Source organism: Temnothorax americanus, unplaced genomic scaffold, assembly GCF_048541705.1.
Source record: "Temnothorax americanus isolate GAGA-0224 unplaced genomic scaffold, ASM4854170v1 Scaffold136, whole genome shotgun sequence".
Lineage (NCBI taxonomy): Eukaryota > Metazoa > Arthropoda > Insecta > Hymenoptera > Formicidae > Temnothorax > Temnothorax americanus.
This window is the reverse complement of record NW_027509271.1, coordinates 268,305-290,967: the sequence shown is the minus strand read 5'-3', so window position 1 is coordinate 290,967 and position 22,663 is coordinate 268,305. Positions and strand designations below refer to the sequence as shown.

Sequence of the window (22,663 nt, the reverse complement as noted above, 5' to 3'; positions counted from 1 at the left end):
CTGGCGAGGTCTGCCTGGGAAGAGTTGAAGGAAAGAGAGATGGAAGGGAAAGCAGGTTCAGATTGGGAAAGAGAGAGAGGAAAGTTCTTCGAAGACAGAGGCGTGGGGTTAAAAGAGGTGGAAAAGATAAGAGGAGATGGAGACGAATGGTTTCTTAAATTGTTTGAGGGGGATAGGGAGACGCAGAGAAAAGAGAGATGGGAGAGGATCGAGAAAGCAGAATACAATAAGTGGTATAAGTGGATAAAGGGAGAGGGTATCCCGGGATATTTGAAGAAGGGATGGGGAGAAAGTAGATGGGGAAGGGTGGCTAGATTCAGATTAGGGAACGAGATAGGAGAGAGCAGATACTGGGAAGCGGAGGAGAAAAAGAAGTGTAGGTTGTGTGGGAATAAGGAGGAAACGTGGGAGCATGTATGGGAAGAATGTAGAAGATGGAATTCAGGAAAGGGAAGCTGGCAGGAAGCGGTAGGATGGGTTTTGGACGAGGAAGGAGGAGGAGAGGAATGGATGCTGGAATTAGAAGGGGAGAGAATGGGTGGAAAGGGGGATTTGGAGGAGTTAAAGGAGGGTAGTGGGGAAGATGGAAGGGGAGATGGGGGAGAAGGATAAGTGGGAGGGGAAGAAGAGGAATGTAGAGAAAAGGAGAAGTGAGTAATTGGTCTGTTTTAGAGCTGGCAGGATGGAGCGTGAAGGGAGAATGATAGTGGAGGCAGTGGAAGGGATTGTAGAGGAGAAGCTAAGGAAGATGCTGAGGGAAAAGAAGGAGGAAGACAGAAAAAAGGACGAGAGGATGGAGGAGCTGGAGGAGAAGGTAAGGAGGTTGGAGAGAAAGATAGAAAGGCTGGAGCAAAGTGGAGGCAAAAGGAAGAGGGAGGATAGCGAGGAGAGTATGGCGGGAAAAAAGAAATGGTGGGCAGGTGAGGGTAAAAGGAACGAGGACGATTTCAGAAAGAGGAATATAATTATAAGAGTGGAGAAAGAGAAATGGGAAGGTAAGGAGACCAACTGGGAGAAAGTGAAGGAGCTTTTCGCAGAAGGGCTGAAGGTGAAGGTGAAGGTAAGAGAGGTGATAGTGGTGGGGCAGAGAGGGATTTGGCTAACAATTTTGGTAAAGTTAGGAGACGAGGAGGAGAAGAGGCGGGTTTTGGAGGCGAGGAGAAGGGCAGGGAACTCCATAGGAGTCAAGATACACGAGGATAAGTCGGTGGAAAGGAGGGTTAGGGAGAGAGAAGAAGGGAGAAGGGAGGTGCACAAGTGCACAGGGAGATCGGCGGAGGAAGAAATCGCGAGAGGGATGGAGGAGAAGCTTCTCTTGAGCCCAGAGGAGGAGAAGGAGGAGGGACGAGAGAGGAAGCAGGCCAAATAGGGAGGAGTAGACAGGAAGGATGGAGGTAGAAGGAAGGAAGGAAGATTTGACGGCAGAAGCGGAGGAAGAAGAGGGATGAAGAGGGGAGGGGAGGGGGGTAAATATTTTTGTAAGGTCGCATATGGCCAGGCACAGGGGAAAGAGAATGTACGAGGTTTGGGTACGTTCCTCATAATTAAAAACGCTTTGTAAACCCTACGGGGAAAGGCAATAAACAGCATACATACATACATACATACGTACGACGGGACGGCGCCGTTACGCGAGTTTCTTTCACAATTCTCGCTAATTGCCGTTGCGAATGGATGGAGTGAGGCGGAAAAAGCGGTTGTCTTGGCGTCGTGTTTACGGGGAAAGGCGCGTTCATTACTTGATGCATACGCCGACGGAATCGAATCTCTCTCTTACGCAGAGTTAAAGGCGAAATTGGAATTACGTTTCGGAGAAAGTGAACTCGCACAAAATTACTATCTTCGGTTCACAAATCGGAAACAGCGCCCGGGCGAGGATTTTGCAGCGTTGGGCGCGGATCTGGAGAGGCTTTCACAGAAAGCGTATCCAGAATGCTCTCACGAGGTTCGCGATAAAATTGCGAGCTTTCAATTTGTCGCCGCGTTGACCGACGGTTTTGTGAAGCGTACCCTTCAAGTCGAGGGAGTAACGTCGCTTCGAATAGCGATCGAGCGTTCGAAGACGCTCAGATTTATCAATCAAAATTGTTTTTCGGGAAAAAGAGACGCTCCGCCGGGAAATTCTTATTCCGTCCAAAAAGAAGTTCCGGAAACAAAGAAATTTTCGAAGGGACAAAAGGAAAATGAGCGCCGAAAAACAAAGGAGTGTTGGGGATGTGGGGCAACCGGGCATTTCCGTTCAGAATGTCCCGCACAGAAACAGGAAAACTAGCTTCTGTTGCGTTGATCGGGGCTGGCTCGACAGGCGAAGCCCGAGCTCCGGTTTACGCGCGCGGCAGAACTAATATTGTGCGCCGTCTCGGAAGCGTGGGCACGGACTCACGCAAACGTTGTTGTGTTAATGGATTTTTAGACAATAAATCTTGTATTTTTAGAATAGATACGGGCTCAGATGTGTCGGTTTTAAATTTAAGATTGGCGAATAATTTGAAGCAAGTTCCTCTTGATTTTTGTAATCTCAGATATCCCGGTGAGAGGGTGCCGGTAACTTCTCGCGTATTAGCCACGATTTCTTTGAGCAAATTTAATTTTGAGATGCCTTTTTATGTGGCAGACATTAATGACGAATGTATTCTCGAGACAGATTTTCTTGAGAAAGCGGAAGTTTTGGATAAATTTTTAGAGAACACTCTCGGTTTGACGAAGAGTGTGGAAGTTGAGCACGGACTAATTTGTTCTCGAATTGAGGACTGTCCTGCTCTTCTTCCGATATTTGAGCAAAGATTCTCACATTTAAATCCTTTACCGGAACTTGTCTTTGCTGATTTCTTGAAAGAATTTTATCATGTCTTTTCCGAAAATATTATTGCCGGGAATTGTGATGTATTATGTCATACCATAGAATTGTGTGATTCTCGCCCTATTAAGCAGGTACCTCGCCGAATTCCCCTTCATCTACGAACGGAAGTAAATAAAATTTTGGAAGAGATGAAAGACCAAAAAGTAATTGAAGAATCAAGCAGCCCTTGGGTTTCTCCGGTTGTTCTAGTAAAAAAGAAGGATGGCTCTATACGGTTTTGTGTGGATTATCGGAAGGTAAATGCCGTAACAAAAAAAGATTCCTTCCTTCTTCTAAGGATTGACAATATTTTGGATTGTTTAGCGGGGAATTCGTGGTTTTGTACTCTTGATTTAAAGAGTGGATATTGGCAGGTAAGATTAGATCCTAAGGATCGAGAAAAGACAGCTTTATCTTGCGGAAACGGTTTGTGGCAATTCACGGTTATGCCTTTCGGTCTTTGCAACGCCCCTGCTACTTTTGAGCGAATTATGGAGAAAGTTTTGAAAGGATTAATTTCTAACATTTGTTTTGTGTATCTAGATGATGTCATTGTTTTTGGAAAGAATTTTGAAGAAATAATGCGTAATTTAAAAGAAGTTTTTCTTCGCTTAGAAAACGCTAATTTAAAAGTCAATCCTAAGAAGTGTGTATTTCTAAAAAGAGAAGTAAAGTACCTTGGACATGTAATATCTGCAAAGGGTGTTGCAACTGACCCAGATAAGATTTCTTCTGTTAAACATTGGCCGCTTCCGAAAACACGGAAGCATGTGCGAAGTTTTCTTGGTTTTTGCTCGTATTATAGAAGATTTGTCAAAGGTTTTTCTATTTTGGCTAAACCTTTGTACAAATTGACGGAAGAAAATAATAAATTTGTCTGGTCTTCCGAATGCCAAGAGGCATTTGAGAATTTAAAATGTGTTTTGACTTCTCCTCCTATTTTAGCTTTTCCTTCAGGTGAAGGACAGTTTATTTTAGACACCGATGCCTCAAATCATGGTATCGGGGCGGTGCTTTCTCAATTTCAGGGAAAAGAAGAAAAGGTGATCGCTTATTATAGCCGAGTGTTAAACAAATCCGAACGAAATTATTGCGTCACCTGACGTGAGTTATTGGCAGTGATAGACTCGGTGAAATCGTTTCATCACTATTTATATGGAAGGAAATTTCTAGTGAGAACGGATCATGTTTCTTTACGATGGTTGATGTCTTTCCGGAATCTGGAAGGGCAATTGGCCAGATGGTTGGAGCGTCTGCAGCAGTACGATTTTGACGTCTGTTATCGGAGCGGAAAGGCTCATGGTAATGCGGATGGTTTGTCTAGACGTCCGTGTTTAGACACGTCTTGTCGTTACTGTACAAAGATAGAGCTCAACGAAGGATCGAAAGAAGAGACTTGTGGACGTATAGTCTTCGCTGAGGAAAATCCCCAGGAATGGCGTTCCGCTCAACTTTAGAATCCGGTTGTTTCAAAAATAATTCAAGACAAAGAGGCTGGTAGACGATTTGATTGGCAGGAAATTTCTCTTGGAGAGCCTTCTTTAAAAATTTATTGGACTCATTGGGAGATGTTGACAATAATTGATGGTGTTATATATAAAAAATGGCTCTTCCCAAATTTACAGAAGAACATTCTTCAGATTATCGCGCCTAAACAAAGGATTCAAGAAATTCTAAACGAGGCCCATAATTCACCTTCTGGGGGACATTTTGGCATTAATAAAACGTTACAGAAGATTCGGAAACGTTTTTATTGGGCCACTTGTAAAAAGGATGTAGAAAGATGGTGTGCTATCTGCAAGATTTGCATTGCTAGGAAAGGTCCCATCGGTAAGGGAAAATCATCTTTGCAAATCTACAATGTAGGAGCTCCTTTTGAAAGGATACAAGTGGATATTTTAGGTCTCTTGCCTACTTCTACAAACGGAAATAGATATCTACTGGTGGTAGTCGATAGCTTTACTAGATGGCCAGAAGCTATGCCTCTTAAAAATAAAAGAGCCAATACAGTGGCAAAATCTCTAGTAGATCAAGTATTTTCTCGACACGGAGAAAATACTTTCCTTTGGAGTTGCATACAGACCAAGGGAAAAACTTTGAGTCCCGGCTTTTCCAAGAAATGACCTCTCTGATGGGGATTAGAAAAACTCATACGACCCCTCTCCATCCACAATCAGATGGGCAGGTCGAGCGTCAGCATCGTACTATTTTAGATTATTTGGCAAAATTCATTTGTGAAAATCAAAAAGATTGGGATCGATGGATTCCTTTGTTTCTACTAGCTTTTCGTTTTTCAAAACACGAAACCACTGGAGTAACTCCGGCGGAGATGTATCTAGGACAGGATTTACGTTTACCTTTAGATTTTCTTAGAGGAAGTCTTCCTTCGTTAATAAGGGAGGAAGACGGAGAGGTAGAATACATATCCAATTTAAGGAACAGATTGGATCTCATCCATCAGTTTGCTAGACATCATCTACAAATTAGATCCAAAAACGTTAAGTCCTGGTATGATCGACGTTCTAGACGAGTACTTTTCGAACCGGGACAAAAAGTCTGGTTCTATCATCCTCAACGAATTGCGGGGAAGATCCCAAAATTGCAGAGTTCGTGGGTAGGACCATGGGTAATAATTAAAAGACTTAGTGATGTTGTGTATTGTATCCAAGAGTCTCCTCGTCGTAAAAATAAAATTGTTCATGCAGATCGTTTGGCTCCTTTTCAGGAAAAAGAATAATTTTCCGATTTCGTATTAGGGGAAGTGTTGATTCGATTCGACCTGAGTCTGAGCCCGTACTTAAATATTTTTAAGAAGTTACTAATTAGTTTTTGTTCGATTTTTCTGCGTTTCAAATGTTTTGTTACAGATATTAACAGCATACGGATAAGGCATGACGACAGGGAAATTTCAGTCTTCTCCTGGGAAACCTTTCTGGACTGCCTCTCTCACGGTTTTTAACCGTGGTTTTCCCGTGAGACTGAGAGCGAATGCCGGGGCAGGGGACAGAGAGCTCTTAGAGCGATGGGTCCGCGGAAGTATTTCCCCCTCTGATCCCGAAGAAAGAAGATCCAAGCGCGCAAAGCTCAAGAGGGAAGAGGAGCACCGGCGCGGCTGCAGGAGTCAGGGGTCAAGCAGGATCTTCGTCGTAGAGTCTGGCCAGCTCTATGAGAGGAGGAGGCTCCGGAGTGCGGTTGGGACCAAGAAGAGGACGGCGTCCGGTAACCTGTGGCAACAACCCAGGGTAGGGCAGAAAGCCGTTCCGGTATCCTGGAATCGCACGATGGAAAGGACCTGTTGTGGAGGCTGGAATGGACGGAGCTCAGTAACTCGGTGCAGCAGCACGAGGAGAGCAGGAAACTGTCCACAGCGGCTTCCCTAGTTAGCAAGCTGCCTCCCTGATTGTCGGGGCGACAATCTGAAGAAGGGGGGCAGTGTTGCGTGCATGCCGCCCGGTATACCTTTCCGACACCGAGCTGAAGCGTGCAACGGAAAGTCGAATGTAGCCTGTCCTTAGTAACGAACCAGTTATTGATTTTATTTATTTAATGTAACAGCTGACAGATTTGTTCTCGAGCTGCTGGACCGTGCGGACGTGGTCCACGCTCCTCTGTATTGCGAGCTTTTAATAAACCTTAAGTTTGTTCTCCTTAATCACCGCAGTGTTTACTTATTTCCGCGAGCGTCGGGAGTGTGAGCGTGTGTGAGTGAACGAACGACTCGGCGAGCGCAACGATATATTTACAATATATTTACAATGGTATTTTATAATGTCCCCATGGCAGCGTTTCGGTAGAACCGGGTATAATGTATCGCTTATCGTCGTACGGACTTAGAGCTATTTTCGTTTCGGACACAGTGTATACCTCGTGTTTTTTGGATCTTATGCAGGTTTGGTGTCGCGTCATTTCAATTTCGTCGCGCAGACACCACGTGTAATCGTCGAACGTTATCGACCTGGCTACGACGTTACTCTTAACACCTTTAGCCTTTTTCGTATCTTTCTTACCGTCCACTCGCAAGGCGTACATCTTTGCTCTAAGCCCGACGAATTCGGTCATTATCGCACCGTTATTTTCGTCTTTCATTAAGCCCGGAACTTTTTTATTGACGAGTGGGATACCGTACGCATTATCAATCGCATAATCGCTAGTGTCAAATCTATAATGAATGTGACGCTTCATGATATCATACACATCGTCGCACTTGATGTGATAAATAAGACTGTCAGTATCGGTGTACGTGACTTTACACTTGTTGCGATACAACGGTAACATGTACTCGTGATGAAATTCGTACAAACATGTCTTGGAAATATCGAAGATGCACATACCCACATAAATTGGTTTGTCTAACTTCACCTCGAGTTTTCGCATTTCTATTGCTACTAAATTCTCCGAAAAGACGCTTCGGCTATGAAAATTTAGTTTTGCAATCATTGCCTCCGCGCCGTATCTACCCTCCTACTGAGTCACTAGGCGCACGTCAACGTGATTGCGCACATTCTCCATGGTTTTGCCAAACACTGCATTGTTCTTTAATTTGTATAAATTTTTTTCAAAATCATTCTTGGCCAATGTCCTAAATTTTGTATTAAGTTGTATATAATCGTGAAGCCATGGAGATTGCGCGAATTTCAGTATACGGTGAATTTTTGATATACGGAAACCGTGACGAGTACACTGCTGCAGGTTGCGATAATGTATTACATTACGTTTTTTATCGTATAATGTTGCGAGGAGCTTGTCCTGCCGCTTGCCGGGTGGTTTATCGCGCGTCGGACAGAACGGTAGGTCAGTGTGCGCGTCGTGAAGATGTTGCGGATACTCCAAGTCGACTTCGAGTATGTAGCCTATCGAGAAATCCAACGCGACATCCATAACATTAAAATCGGTTACGTTGTCGACCCATTTAAAATCTGCGTATGGCAATGGTTGACACATTGCCCAACCGTATAAGTTATTTACATCAAAATACATGAGATATGACGACGGTTTCGATGGATCGTATGATTGCATGTACTTGTTGTTGGCCAGTGTGTATCTGTTTGAACATTGACTCAAACCGCCGCGTATACCGCGTTCGATAAACATGATTATGTCAATGTCGGTGAGCAATTCGAAATTGATGTGTGTATGCTTCAACATAACATCCCACGTAAAACCCGGTAGAGTATAATAATACGCCGGATCGAGTCCGTAACTCGCGACGCAACTATCGCGAAAATTTTCAAAGATATCGGCCAACAGCAAGACATCGGTCTTGAGATATAAATCACTGTAATCACCGAGCGTTCGAATGGAGAACCGCTGCCAGACGTCGACGGCGTGCGCGTAATCGCTCTCGGATACGGTGTCACCTGTCAATGAACTGTAAAATAAGTCGCGCGGCGGTAAACACAAGTCCTCCAATTTTTCGACGCAGTCAATGTATTCATATAGAAATACGCCTTTTCGTGTCAGCAAATCAAAGTTTTCTGCGGATAATTCACAAAATTCGCGTTGCAATATTCGCAGTTTATCCTTGCTGAGATAAGATGCCAATTTGTCGAAACTAGAGGTGAGAAACTTGTACGAATCGATAAATCGCAATTTGACGCACGTTTTCTTATCTTTATCTTTGGTGCTTTGAACGTTTTTTGTAAACGAAATATATTTTTCTTTTGTCATCGGGAGTAAATCTACATATCCTTCGTACGCTGTTGCTATTTCAGTTATAATAAAATGTGCGTCATAGCCCGATAAATTATGAAACACTATGATGTTGATATGTGTACCTGGATGTTTCCGGATCCGCTTCCATCTTCTCCAGAGTACATTCCAAGTCGACGTATACGACAAACAGAACTCGTTCCTTCCTGTTGTGATTTTTAAAAGCCAACCACTTGTCGTTATCGCTCGGTAACTTGATCGCACAGTAATTCATTTCCCGACAGTCGACGGTATGGGCAGCCAATTTTTCGTAGGAGCTGAAGTAGTGCAAACATCTGCAAAAATAAACGTAAATATTATAAATTTTTATACACAAAATATTCTATATATTATTAAAAAAAACTATAGGTACTTACCGATCGCAAATGTACTTTGTGTGTCCATGTTTATTAATTTGCGAGCTCACGAGGCGGGATAGGTTCTTGATCCATGCAAAATGTCCCACGTTGTCGTCATGCACGTACAAGAGATTTACATGTCTGTCCATCTTACGATCAGTAACCCGTATTGGTAAGATAGCAAGTTTTTTTGTTTTTTTTTTTCGATGCTGTACACGTTGATGGAGATGTTGTTGTGATTTTCAAACCGTTTAATTTGATTCAACGTCATTGCAAACTCAATGTCCGTAAAATTTAGCACCGACGTGTAATGTGGGTACGACGATTCCCGTTCTGCATGTCTCTCGGCTGGATACAGAGCTGACCATGCGAAACATGCATTGTCTCTTGATTGTACGTTTATCACCGCATTCTTTATTTTAATTTCTTGCGGTATTTCCACAAAACACCCCGCGTGCAATGGATTATATTTGTTCACGTTTACCATTAAATTGAGTATACGCGACAACGCCCATCCACTATCACGTTCCTGGAATTCTTCCAGCTTTGCTAAAGTAGGCTCGATGACGTGTCTCTTGTACCACTCATGCAGATCGGACTCGCGAAAGAGTTCATAGTTTCTCGTTGCGATACTTTTATTCGCACGCTTGTCACTCGCAACAAATTCACCATTAAACACTGTGTTAATTTTTACATTGTCATATTGCTGCATGACGTTCCGCACATGATTGAGTACAATTTCTCTCGCATTTATAAGAAATAGACGAGGGTCGATGTGTTTGGAATTTATCACCGCACCAGTCAATATACGGCTTTCAAAAGCTGGATCTATCTCGCGCCATCTGAGTCCTGTCTCACTCGCACTGTATCCCGCACCCACATGTACGAAACGTTGACGTACCAAGTCTTTCAAACCTTCGAGCCTTGCGATACATGCGACCAATGACTGTTTAAGACCGATCGATGACTGATCGATTAATAATCGTGGCCGCTTAATTCGGCTTTTTTCTTCCAATGATTCGATAAACTCGTCACATCGTTGCTCCCACGCGGCAAAGTCTGCCCTCGAATTTAACAGGGTGGATTGCTCTAACAACTCTTGCTCCATGTTATTGCACGATCCTCTTGCTAACGCCATTTGTTGCACTCGCGACTTCCAGTTCTCGACTATTGAGCGTATCCTCTAGATTCGTCATTTTATATTCTACTAATGATGCATCGTTTGCTTATCGTATCTAATTTTATCTCAGCAGCCGTACATCGGCGCTATTTGCAAAATTTGCAGTTTTGCACGTGTTTGATGAAATCATCGCGAGACATGTCGCGACATGTTCTTCAAAACAATAACGCTCCATTGAATTATGCGAAATTGCAAATTTTGCAGTTTTGCACGTGTTCGATGAAATCATCGCGAGACACGTCGCGACATGTTCTTAAAAACAATAACGCTCTATTGGCTTATCCAAAATTGCAAAATTTGCAGTTTTGCACGTGTTCGATGAAATCATCGTAAGACAAGTATGCTCTTGAAAAGAAATCATATTTGATGCCCGATGAGGTGATCTCATCACGAATGTTCTTGACAAAGGTATCACATTTAACGTATATGTGGATTGTGGTGGTGGTCACCATGCAGCAGCCGTACATTGGCGCTATTTTTGCAAGATTTGCAGTTTTGGGTATGCATAAATGGTTTACGAGGATTCTAGAGCGCAGTCGAGAGTTCGATACGGTTCGAGTAAGTTGCAATAAACAGCCTCCAGATACGATGAACACTCAAGGTGCGAACTACTACGTTCCGATTCAAGACGAAACGTGTGAGAAACAGCACAATGAGTAAGTACCGCTAATTTTCATATATATTTGTGCAAAAAAACTTTTATGAACATATAATTGTATTTTTTTAGTTTTGATAAACCCCGCTACACGCCTCGTATTTTGGGAAGAAGATTTGCCTTGACATCAACAACGTATAAATTTTTGGATGTTGGAATCAGCGCGGGACCTATGTCCTCTGTGGATTTACTTATTGGCGATAACCGAAGCAATCGGATAATTCTGCCACATGCAACATGGGTGACATTCATCAAAAAACATGCAGATATACGGCGACTCGTGCAGTCATTGGCACCATCATTGCTAACGTTTCGAGATCTGGAGCTTGTTAAAATACGTGACGCAAATATTGTAAAATTGACGTCGTGCGGCACCAGCTTGTACATGAAACCGTCAACTGTACTCTTTTTGTTCGAACTAGAACATTGCGTCGAGAACGTGTATTTTCAACTATGTCAAAATGTTCACGGCGTAAGTGAAAAATTCAAACAGTTTGTAACAACTTTACGTCAAAATTGTATCACCGATAAATGTAACGCAATTACAATCTTGCGTGAAATTTATGATAAAAATTCGATTATTGATTGCAAATTATTAGCCTACGCTTTGGATACTATTGTGTATAATGCGCTACATGATAAATAAATGCATACACGAAGAAAAAGTTACGGTTGCTACAACAGAATAATGCTGTTAATTTTCGTCCATCCATACAAAAGGGTTATGGAAACCATAGTACTCTGGAAGTGACCTATGGTTTCCATATGGTTTCCATATGGTTGCCTTTCTTTTTTTTTATTTTTTTTTTTTTTTTTTTTACGTCAGGAAAACACTCATGAGTACCTCCGCCCCGGCGGTGGGGCGGTAGGTTATGCCGGACTCTTACCGGCTAAAAACCTGACGCGTGGCCTACTTTTGGTGTTCTCGCAGGGCCAACCGGGAACTAAAAGAAATATTACATCCGGAAGGCCCCCACCGAACTCTATCGAGGGTTTCCCTCTCGCCCGGGGTGAAGCCAAGGAGCGGGCAAATAACCCGACCTCCCCAATCCCCCCCCCCCAGGTCTCCCAGTTAGGGAATCTAATCTAAAGCGGCGGCAGGTACCACGATACCCACCGCCGCGCCTCCTAGTGAGGGGACAGGGTCGCAGCCCGAGTAACCGCCCTCGGGCCACGGCCCCCCACGGGCCCCAGGGGGGGAAAGGGGCAGAGGGTCTCTCAGACCCCCACCCCCCCGAGGCCCACCTACTCCGAGGGCCCGGGTCACGAACCTAAGTTCCCAGCCCGCGCCCTCCCGGCGACCCGAGGAGGCACAAGTGAGGGAAACCCCTTAGGGAATCCCCCCAAGCCCCCTCGGACCGCCGAACTACTGTCATCCAGAGACAGCCGAGGAGGAGCAACCCCTAGAGGTCGGATCATCCCCAAACATACCGACCCCCGGACAGGCCGAAGCCTGTCCGGAGGGTAGAGGAGGAGGAGGAACCGCCGTCTTCGGCGGCCCTCGTCCCCCCCTCCCACCCTTGTGAGCACAACCCGCCCCCCCATCAAGCGCCCAGCAGGCAACCCCGAGTCCGCACAAAGCGGACATTCCGGGGCCGCCGCAGGGCACTCTCTGGCCCGATGGCCGCTGACCCCGCAGCGGTAACAAAGACCACTGCGGTCCATCGGGGAGGTGCACAGGGCCCCGACGTGACCCACGTCCAGACATCTGTAGCACCTGAGGGGGCGGGTTCGGAGCAGCCCTATCTTTGGGCTACTCCAGCCCACTTTTAATCCCCTTTTTATAACTGTGTTCGCGACGCCCACAGGACATCGCACCCACGTCACCCCCATTCCTCGAGGGCGACGGACTATCTCCCCGACAGTCACGTCGCCCTCCTTACAGCCGCCACCCGCGATGATGGCGGCTTTTATCTCCGTCCGGGTTACGGAGTCATCCAGACCCGTCAGGCGCAAACCGACGCACCTGGCAGGCCTGGAGACCCGCACCCCAAAACCCTCCAATGCGACACTCATCCGCCGCGCTAGAAGGTCCGCCTTCTCTTCCTGTTTGTCGCCAGGGACCTCAAACACGAGGCCCCCAGAAACGGCCCGTCGGCAAAAGATTCGCCCAATTCCCAGGTCGTCAAGGGAGACCTTCTCCCTCGCCGTCCTGAGGACCCCGGCATACGTCACCGGTGATCCCCCAGGGACAGTGATTGTCACTGCCGCCGTTTTCGGGGGGGCCGGTAAAGCCACCTTGGCCCTTTTTTTCTTTCCTTTGGGCGGCGGCGCACGCGACGCCCCCCAGCCCCACCCACACGAGAGTCTCCCCCCGCGAGAGAAAGGACAGGAGCCGCCGCGCCCCCGCCGACCACTCTCCCCGTCTGTCCCCTCCCCCTCCCCGACCACTCTGCCGGAGAGGGGGGTGGCACAGCGGGAGCCATCCCCACCGCAGAGGAGTTGCCCCCCTTGTCAGAGGGGGCCCCCTCATATCCCTCACGATGGAGCGTACCTCCCTCGCTAGGATTTCTACCTTTTTATCGAGAGCCGCGAGGCGGGAATTCTCTCCCTCCTCGGGCCCCCGACCACCAAACGCCCCTTTTCCAGGAGCATCGGTACCCCTATGTTTGACTCGGGAGTACGTCTGAGTAGCGATCTCCCGAGTCATTTTCTGAGGTGGCAAGTCGAGGGGCGCCGAAATCGACGTTCCCTCCCCCACTTCCTCCATCTCCGCGTCGATCTCCATTGGAGTCGGAATCGTCCTCGACATTCCCTCCATCTTTTCTGTCAGGTACCTTACCCGACTCTTCAGTTCGGAGTTCTCCGCCATTGCTTCTTTCCATTTACCCGCAATTACTTCCATCTCATCCTCGAATCTATCTTCAAGGGCATTAACCACCTCTTCAATATAAATTGCGTATTCCTCCATCTGTTTATTTATCATACGAACTCGATTTCCGCATTTGTCCTCATCTACCACAGGGGCAACCAGAACGCCATAGAGAAGGTATCTGGACCTATCCAACACCTCATTCAATGACAGTTCCTTAGCTCTCGCGCCGATGGGCCCGGGGAACCGAACAATCTCGTCACGAGAGCATCTCTGGAGGTTTTCCCTCTAGCGCCTCATAAGAAGCTCTCTCCTCTCCTCTCTTGCCTCACCGTTCCCCACCGGTATCCAAACCATTCCCCCTGTCTGTGGCAGTCTCACCAGACTTACCACCGGAGAGAGGGATACGCTCCTGTCCTCAGAATTCTTCGACCTCTCCCTACTCGACCTAGTATTGGTCGTACTTATTTCGCTTACAGACTCATCGCTTGATGACGACGAGAGGTTGGCTGAGCCAACACCTCCCTCCCGCCGGTCTCTGAGTATCCGATTCCTCTGAGACGGTAACTTCTTCTTCGTAAAAGAACTCATCCATAATTTTTACAGTTGGTTTTATTTTGGAGTATCCATCTCCTAGGCCGGTTAGCTTCCCAGCCTCACGGGCCCAGCCTGCCCGAGCTCGGGTACCCCAGGCTCGCCATACCCGTATCGGGGACGCCCCCAGGAAGTCCCAAAGGGCCTCCGAGGCCGCCCCCGACCCCTGAGGAAGTGGTGCGCTCTCAGACCCTGTACCTCTCCACCTGGGCCTCCCCTCGGCAAAGCCGAGGGTACTGCCCCAGTGGGTCATTGGTACAGGGAGCCCCCTCACCACGACAAGGTGGTGCACCGTCCAGAGGGATATGGTTGCCCTAACCTTAGTGAGGGTAGCTACTATATGGATGTTGCAACCATAATATATGGATGTTACAACCATAATGAACAAATATTCACCCGACAAAAAAAAATTATTTATTTCGAAATTTTATTACTATTTTTTAACTAAATTTGTTTCTTAAGATGCAGTTTATGATTATAAATATTTTCTCGTAATTAAAAACACATATAAAAACACACTTACCTTGGTGGGATTCGAACTCGGGACCTCTGGATTGTGAGCCAACTGCTTTACGTGGTAGACCACTTCTTAATTTAATGTTAGTGTTATATATAGTCTACATATGTCAACCAGCGCAAATATATAATTTTTCAAAAATCATCTTAAGAAACAAATTCAGTTTAAAAAAAGTAATAAAATTTTGAATTGGATATATGATATAATCGGATATAATATTTCTTATAATGTCGGGTGAATGTCAGAAACCGGTGTCGGCTCATTACGAAATTTTGTGTTCGTAAATATATTTATGAAAAAAGTATATTTATAAAGGCCTATCTACATAAGACGGAGAACGCGAGTCGCAAGACACACGCACAGTCTACATGTCAATCTAACCTCTATACACAAAGAGGTTAGATTGACATGTGGACTGTGTGTGTGCTTGCGACTCGCGTTCTGCGTCTTATGTAGATAGGCCTTAAAGTTAAAACATCCTTATCAAATCCACTTTATTCTATGCAGAAATTCTTTTGCGCGCGCAATGGAACTAAACTCTCAATCATGCAGTGATTCAGTGCTGTACCGTGCAGCTATATCTTATGGATCTCTCAACCATAATAGTTGTGCTGCAGACCACATAAGAGGGATAGCAATAATCCTTTGGTTGAGGCAACCATATACAAGGGTATTATAATTGAATATTACGTATCGTAAGAACTACGGTTATGACAACTGTATAAATGGGCATATCTTAACAGCTACATTGAATGTAATATCAATTTAACTTGAATTCACATACATTTCTCTTTTAATCATAAAGAACATTGTTGTAACAATCGTAACAATTTTCTCCGTGTATAATATGGTTAAAAATAATTTCCTTTTCATTTACTGTTCCTTTTTGTTAAGCTGTCTTCGTTTATCGTTTACTTAAATGTATAATTATAAATTAAATATTAAGATCTGAACGATTAAATATTGTTGGCGAAGAAAAGATACGCGATCGTAAGCAAGAAAACGCGAACGGGAGCGAGAGAGACGGCGCGAACGAGAAGACGCGCGCAAACGGGGGCCGGGAGCGAACGCGCGAGGGAGAGATAACGCGAGCGGGAGCGTGTGACGTGACGCAGACTCCGCGGCGCGGCAAAACACGGACCCCCTCCCTCGCTCCGCGGCGAAAACGCGGTCGTCATGCGGCGCCGGAAAACGCAGACCCCCTCGCCCCGCGGCGCCGGAAAACGCGGACCCCCTCGCCCCGCAGTGCCGAAAAACACGGCGCCCGAAAAACGCGGTTCCTCCCTCCCTCTCCTTCCCGCGGCGCACATCAAACGCATTTCCCTTCCCCCTCCCCCCGCGGCCCCCAAGAACGCGATTCCACCTCCCCCACTCCGCGGTTCCCCTCCCCCGCCCATCGGTTTCCCCCCCGTCCGCGGTTCCCTCTCCGCCCCTCACCCCCTCTCAGATCCCCGGAGTGGAATCGGCCAGGCTTACCTACTGGTATACATATATGAAATAGAGGTAAAATTTTTCGGGGAGTGCCATGTGTATAGTTTTTCATTATCGATTTTCTGGAAACCGATTTTTCTAATTTTTTTAATTTTTTGGGAAATAATTGACCGAATCTTAAAGAATTATATATGAAACAGGGGTAGAATTTTCCGGAGAGTGCTATAGATAGATATATTTATTGACTCCCCTCAGGGTTGCAAGGCGTTTTGGAGGGACGTTCCCAACCCTTTACATATAATCTCTTAGTGCGACCTCACAATAAATCTTTTTCCCTTCCCTTAGCCCTTTCCTCTTCCTTCACGTCTTCGTTCGTCTCCCTCCACCTCTTCCTGTCTCAGCTCTTCCTTCCTGTCTGTCTCCTGCCCTGGGTCTGTTGATCCTCTTCCCCGCTCCTGTGGAGTTTCTCCTCCGTCTCTCTCGTGCTCTCCTCCACCTCCTACCTCCTCTCACTCCTGCTCTCCTCCTCTCCTCCACTCTCTTTCCTATTCTAACTTCCCCTCCCTCTTTCTCTCTTATCCTCGCCTCCATCTATCTGTCCTCAGCTATCTGTACCCTTAGACTATTTCTCGCTTTCCTTCTTTCCTCTAGCACCCTCCCCTTCTCCTCCTCATTCCCGCGCCTAGCCATCAACGTTATCCCCTCCCATTTATACCTCCTCCCATTTTCCCTCCTCCTCCTTCCATTCTATCTCCCTTTTATCCACCCACAGTCTCCTGTTTTCCCCCCTCGTTCTTCTTCCCTTGTCCCTCTCTTCCTTCGCCTTCTCCAGCATCTTTCACCTTGCTCTCCTCTCTTCCATCGCAAGGTCCTCGTCCACTCCAATCCCCCACCTTTGCCTAACCTCTCCAAATCTTCCCAGCAACTCTGCCCTCTCCCTCTCATCCTTTATCTCCACTATCAAAACCTCTCTCCCTCCCTCCCCTTTCCTTTCCCAGACCCTTTCTCCTTTCCATCCTACCTCCCTCTTACTCTTTTTTCTTCCTATGGCCCTCGTCCTCGTCCGTATCCATACCCTCGCTTCCACCGCTTTATCCTCGTCCATCTTCACCTTTCCCACTCCCCTTCCTTCTTTTGCCAACCAAAGTCCAGCTCACGCACGCTCGTCACTTCCTCCCCTTCCTCGTTCCACTTCTACGTCGCCTTCTCTCCTTCTCCTTCCATCACCTATCTATCTGTCCGGCCCCTTCAATCGTTCGATCCATCGATCTGTCGAGCCGACTCCCTGCTCTGTTCCGCACCTGCCGCGCCACCATCGCCAAACCCTCTGTCTCGACAGGTCAATCGATCGCCCGATCGATACTCCCTGCTACCAACTCGCTCAGCTCCCTCGTCGTGTAACTTGGGCTGCTACCTCCGTTCCTTCAATCCCGCCCTTCTCTCCCTCGCCCCTCTTGTTCCTCCTTTACTTACAGTTCTCAGTCCGCTCCTCCACGGTTTTTCTCTTTCGCATTTCCCTTAAACCTTTTTCGTTCACCTTCTGTATACTTTCCTCCTTTACACTTCTGCCTCCTTTCAAACCTCAGCCAGTGCGTCCAACTTTTCTCGGTTCCCTGCCTCTCCTCTCAGTCGTACCAACCCTTTTCAGCTACTATCCAGCGCCGCTGTCTCAACTTTCTTCCTCTTGCTACGCCCTCTAGCCTCTCCGCTTTCCACACACAACCTCTCACCCGTTGATGTCCCGCGCCGCCGCATCTACATTCCTCCTCCTACCGCGTCCTCTATCCTCACCGCTCCCCTTGCCAATTTCTCTTCCGTCTGCACACTATTTCGCTCCGCACTCATCACCACCGGCGCGCCTGCGCGAGCGCCGCGTGATCTCGCGTCAGTGCTGCTGCCCCCGCTCGTCTCCCCCTTCTCGCTCCATCAGCCTCTCTCCTAACCTCCATATCACTCAGCCCTTTTCATCTTCCGTTTCTCTCCTCCTGCTTCGATTTTCCCGTCTCCTTCATTTCCTCATCTTCCTCTATGCCCTCTCCATCCAATCCGCCTCCTCCGGCCTCTCTTTCTCCCTTCTCTCTTCTCTCGCACCACTTTCTCCGCACCTCTCTCCTTGGGCCGTCCACCACGTCCAAGTTACACCGAAAAAACCCCGGAGAGTGCTATAAAATGTATAATTTTTCGTTACCGATTTATATTAAATCGGTAATAATATTTATATTAAAATTATGTATGTATAATTTTAATATAAATATAAAAATAAAAATAAAAGTAATTAATGTTTAAAAATTATAGTATTGGAAGACGGATGAGATTATTTAAATAATTTTAGAAAAAATTGTTGATATAATAGTATAACACACAAATAATAATAAAATAAATAAATTATAATAAATAAAGTGTGTAAGTTAAAACTTGCACATTGCTTCTTCATAGTTTTAAAGTGTTCAAATTAGAAATTAGAACATTACTTTCTCATAGTTTTAAAGTGTGAATGTAGAATGCTAATTATAAATTTGCACACTGAGAAATCAACATTAAATTTTGTTCAGAAAGCTTCCTCTATAAGGAAGTCAAAATAATAAAAAATGTCTACAATAATTACTTCATTATAGAGGAAGCTTTCTAAGCAAGAATAATGTTAATTTCTCTGTGTGCAAATTTATAATTAACATTCTATATTCACACTTTAAAACTATGAGAAAGTAATGTTCTAATTTTTAATTTGAACATTTTAAAACTATGAGGAAGCAATGTATAAGTTTTTTTATTTTTTAGCATGTTTTTCTTATATTGTTAAAAATGTTTATTTTTGCTGTAACTTCCGCAAAATTTTGAGATATCGGTCTATTTCATCTCTTTAGTCTTTTCTATTCTTATTTCATATACAATTCATTAAGGTTTGGATTGTTGCTTCATGAGATACAGATTTGTTAAATTTTGGGGAATGCGTACACAGACATAAAAGTTTTACAAAATTGGATCTAATTAACCTAATCTTAATAAGTTATGGTAAATATTTACAATTAGGGCCATTTCCGATGACCTTGAATTTGACATATATTGTCAAAGATACCTTCCCGAGTAACATGCAAGTAAATTTAGTCGGGAGTCAGTTTGTTAAAAAGTTTGTTTGAAAAATATAGCAGCTATTTTGAGTATTGGAAGGCATAAATGACTAATATTACGTTTTTATTTTAAGCAGAGAATACTTTATTTTACGAGAAAGTTGCTGTTTTACCAAAACACAACAATTAAAGCAGTAAATTGTTGATAAATTAAAATATTTTTGCTAAAGTACAGAATACTTTATTTCGCGAGAAAGTCGCTGTTTTACCAAAACACAACATTTAAAACAGTAAATTTTTGATAAATTGTATATTAAATATATATGAGTATTGGAAGGCATAAATGACTAATATATATGTCGAAATAGTTCATGCATACACTTTCCACGCGAGACGAGTTGTCACATGGGTTCGTGGCGCGCTTTACAAGCTCGTTTATTATATATCGCTACAAATATTCACACAGATGATTGACTGACTTATCTTGTTTAATACCACCTCTACCTAAACGAGTTTGTAAAGTGCGTCACGAACCCATGTGACAAACTTGTTTTGCGTGAAAAGTGTATGCGTGAACTATTTCGACATATATATTAGTCTTTTATATGCCTTGCAATACTCAAAATAGCTGCTATATTTTCCAAACTTTTTTTGTTTATAACTTTTTAACAAACATTGACTCCCAACAAAAATTACTTGCATGTTACTCGGGAGGGTGTCCTTGACAATATATGTCAAATTCAAGGTCATCGGAAGTGGGGCTTTAATTGTAAATATTTACCTAAGTTATATATAAAATAGGGGTTGAAAAAGATTGAAGAATGTAATAGAATAAAAAAATAGAGATATTTTAAAATTTGCGAAGTTACAGCAAAAATAAGCATTTTTCCAAAAATTCAGAATTAAATATAAGCTCAAGTTCTTTCCGATCCTAATCCAATTCCTTATGCATATACTTATGCAAGTTTGTCTGGATAGACCCTTAAGATCTATCCAGACAAACTTGCATAGTGCATAAACAAAATAAGCATAAGAAAATTGATTGGTTTATATACATATGTGCATAAGGAAATAGACCAATCTATTTCCTTATACATATGCATTTATGCAAGTTTATCTGGATAGACCCTTAGGATCTCTAGGTTAACCGAAACTCCATAAGCGCATATTTTGATATATGCGTACTCGCCGTATATGAAATAATAAATATTTTATAAACATACATGTGACATTGTGGCATGTAATTTAAATAAAAGTAATAAACAATCATACAATAACAAGGTGAGAAAACTTGTATTATAAAAATAAATAAAAAGATGTATAGATGTGTGGATAAATTATATAATAAGATAATAAGAAATTTATACTGGTACTGTAATAAATTGACGATTGACGAATTATGTATATTACAAATATGTTACTATGTAATTTTATTATTTTCGTACGAGCAACAACATTAATGAACAGCACAAACCTTAAAGGTTATATTATGTACACACATATACAATGATTAATTATTATTATTGCTCATTAATGTAGTTACTCGTACAAAAATAATAAAATTACAAAACAACATATTTGTAATATATGTATAAATTTTTATTACTTTTATTTTAATTACATGCCACAACGTCACATGTATATTTTTAGAATATTTATTATTTTATATATGACGAGTATGCATATGTCATCATCATATATGTAATACTTTAAAGGCCATGGCGCGTACAAAATTTTTAGTAGTAATCAGATGGAAGAATACCAGGTGTAACATTCCCGTGGATGCGCAGTCGTTCAAAGTAATGGCCGCTCTTGAACCAATCAGAAATTAGCCCCGAACTTGAAAAACCAATATGGCCACCGCTACAAGTTAGGTTAGTGGAACCCATGATCGCCGTTGCCGCGCGTGTATGTACCAGGTACGCTTAGAGCCTTAGTGCGCTCGTTGTCGTCGACGTCGTCGACGTTACCGAATGTGTTATCGTGGTTCACGTGGTTGTAGCTGTTAGGCCGTGATCGACGACAACAATCCGCTGTGGCAGAGAAAGTTTTATCAGAGGTAACCTCGTTTTCACGAGATTCCTATCGCAATTTCGATAAGTTTATTAAATACTCGGAACGTGAATCAACGACAAACACGTCGTGAACACGTGATCTCTCTTGTTCACATCGCGCGTGATCCTGACGTCGTTCTCTTCTCGCCTTCGTTCTTGGGTCCTTCGTGAATACATATAATCGCACGATAATCCGACCGCCACACTGTCAAACGCAAAACCGCTACTATTTAAAGCAGGAGCAAGACCAATGTGTAAGGTAAGTTGTGTGTGAATATCACTGAATTAAATGAAATAAACCACAAAAATACCTATAGCTTGTAAAAATGATAAAAATTAAGCAATTGTAAATAGTGTATCAGCTTTTATGAGTTGTACTTCATATTTGTTTTCGTTTGCAGACACAATGCCTTCATGCTGCATAATAAATTGCAAAAGTCGGACATATTATGCAGAGAAGAAAGGAATAATCTTTTATAGATTCCCAAACGAAGAAAACATTCGTCAGGCATGGATAAATGCTTGTCAAAGGAGCGAAGAGAGTATAAAAATTGATTCTGGTAAGTTGATATATATATTTTTTATATAGTAAAATATAACAAAATGACCTATAGTATAATATTATAAATTATATCAGTATTAGATATTTTTTATTTTATTTGTATTATTGTAGCAAGAATATGCAGTCTTCATTTTGATGACGATTGTTTTATAACAAAATGGACAGACTCAATAAAAGCACCACCAAAACAACTGCGGCGGTTAAAAGTAGGTTCCATTCCTACAAAAATGTTAACTTTGGAAAAAACGAGAAAAAGAAAAATGTCCAACAGTGATATGGCAATCAAGAGGAATTTCAACGACAACGTCGTAAGAGAAAAGTGCAAAATCAATACAATCGCTGACAGATTGCAAAAAAAGCAATTAATAAAAACAATGTAATTGTTAATGAAATATCTGATACTAATTATATTGCCAATACATCATCTGTTAGTAATGTAATACAAAATGTCACGTATACAGAATATCAATCTGATACTAATTGTATTGCCGATACATCGTCTGTTGATCAAGTGATACAACGCATTACACGTGCAGACCATCAATCTCGTTATCGATTACGTAAGAAAGGACAATCTCATTTAAATATTAATATGATATCAGTTAATAATTTAGTTGAACATTATATTGGCCCTATAGATGTGTCGTGTATTTACTGTAACGCTAAGCATTTTATAGCTAAAAAAATTATTAATAGAGGAAATTTGTTTCATGATTGTTGTAATTATGGGGCAGTATGTCTTGAATCATTACCCATATGTCCTCATTTTTTACGTACTTTATTTGAAGGAAATCATGCAAAATCTAATCGTTTTTTCAAAAATATTTGTAGTTATAATAGTTCATTCTCATTTGCATCATTTAACGCTAATTTGATTAATTTTCAAAATAGACGACCTGGTCCA

General features: G+C 43.5%; 1 protein-coding gene and 1 long non-coding RNA gene across 3 annotated transcripts; both read left to right on the top strand.

Moving 5' to 3' along the window:
• Nucleotides 1-10,516: 10,516 nt before the first annotated feature.
• Nucleotides 10,517-11,538, top strand: LOC143894328 (uncharacterized). Its single transcript, XM_077400496.1, has 2 exons — nucleotides 10,517-10,722; nucleotides 10,794-11,538. The coding sequence occupies exons 1-2, from the start codon at nucleotides 10,517-10,519 to the stop codon at nucleotides 11,365-11,367; spliced, it is 780 nt and encodes a 259-aa protein (XP_077256622.1). The 3' UTR covers nucleotides 11,368-11,538.
• Nucleotides 11,539-20,941: 9,403 nt separating this feature from the next.
• Nucleotides 20,942-22,045, top strand: LOC143894320 (uncharacterized). Of its 2 annotated transcripts, XR_013256058.1 has the most exons (4): nucleotides 20,942-21,062; nucleotides 21,146-21,456; nucleotides 21,599-21,757; nucleotides 21,871-22,045. It is a non-coding gene; the product is annotated as an uncharacterized LOC143894320 (long non-coding RNA). The 2 variants fall into 2 exon arrangements; XR_013256057.1 differs by having other exon boundaries at nucleotides 21,006-21,456.
• Nucleotides 22,046-22,663: the final 618 nt, after the last annotated feature.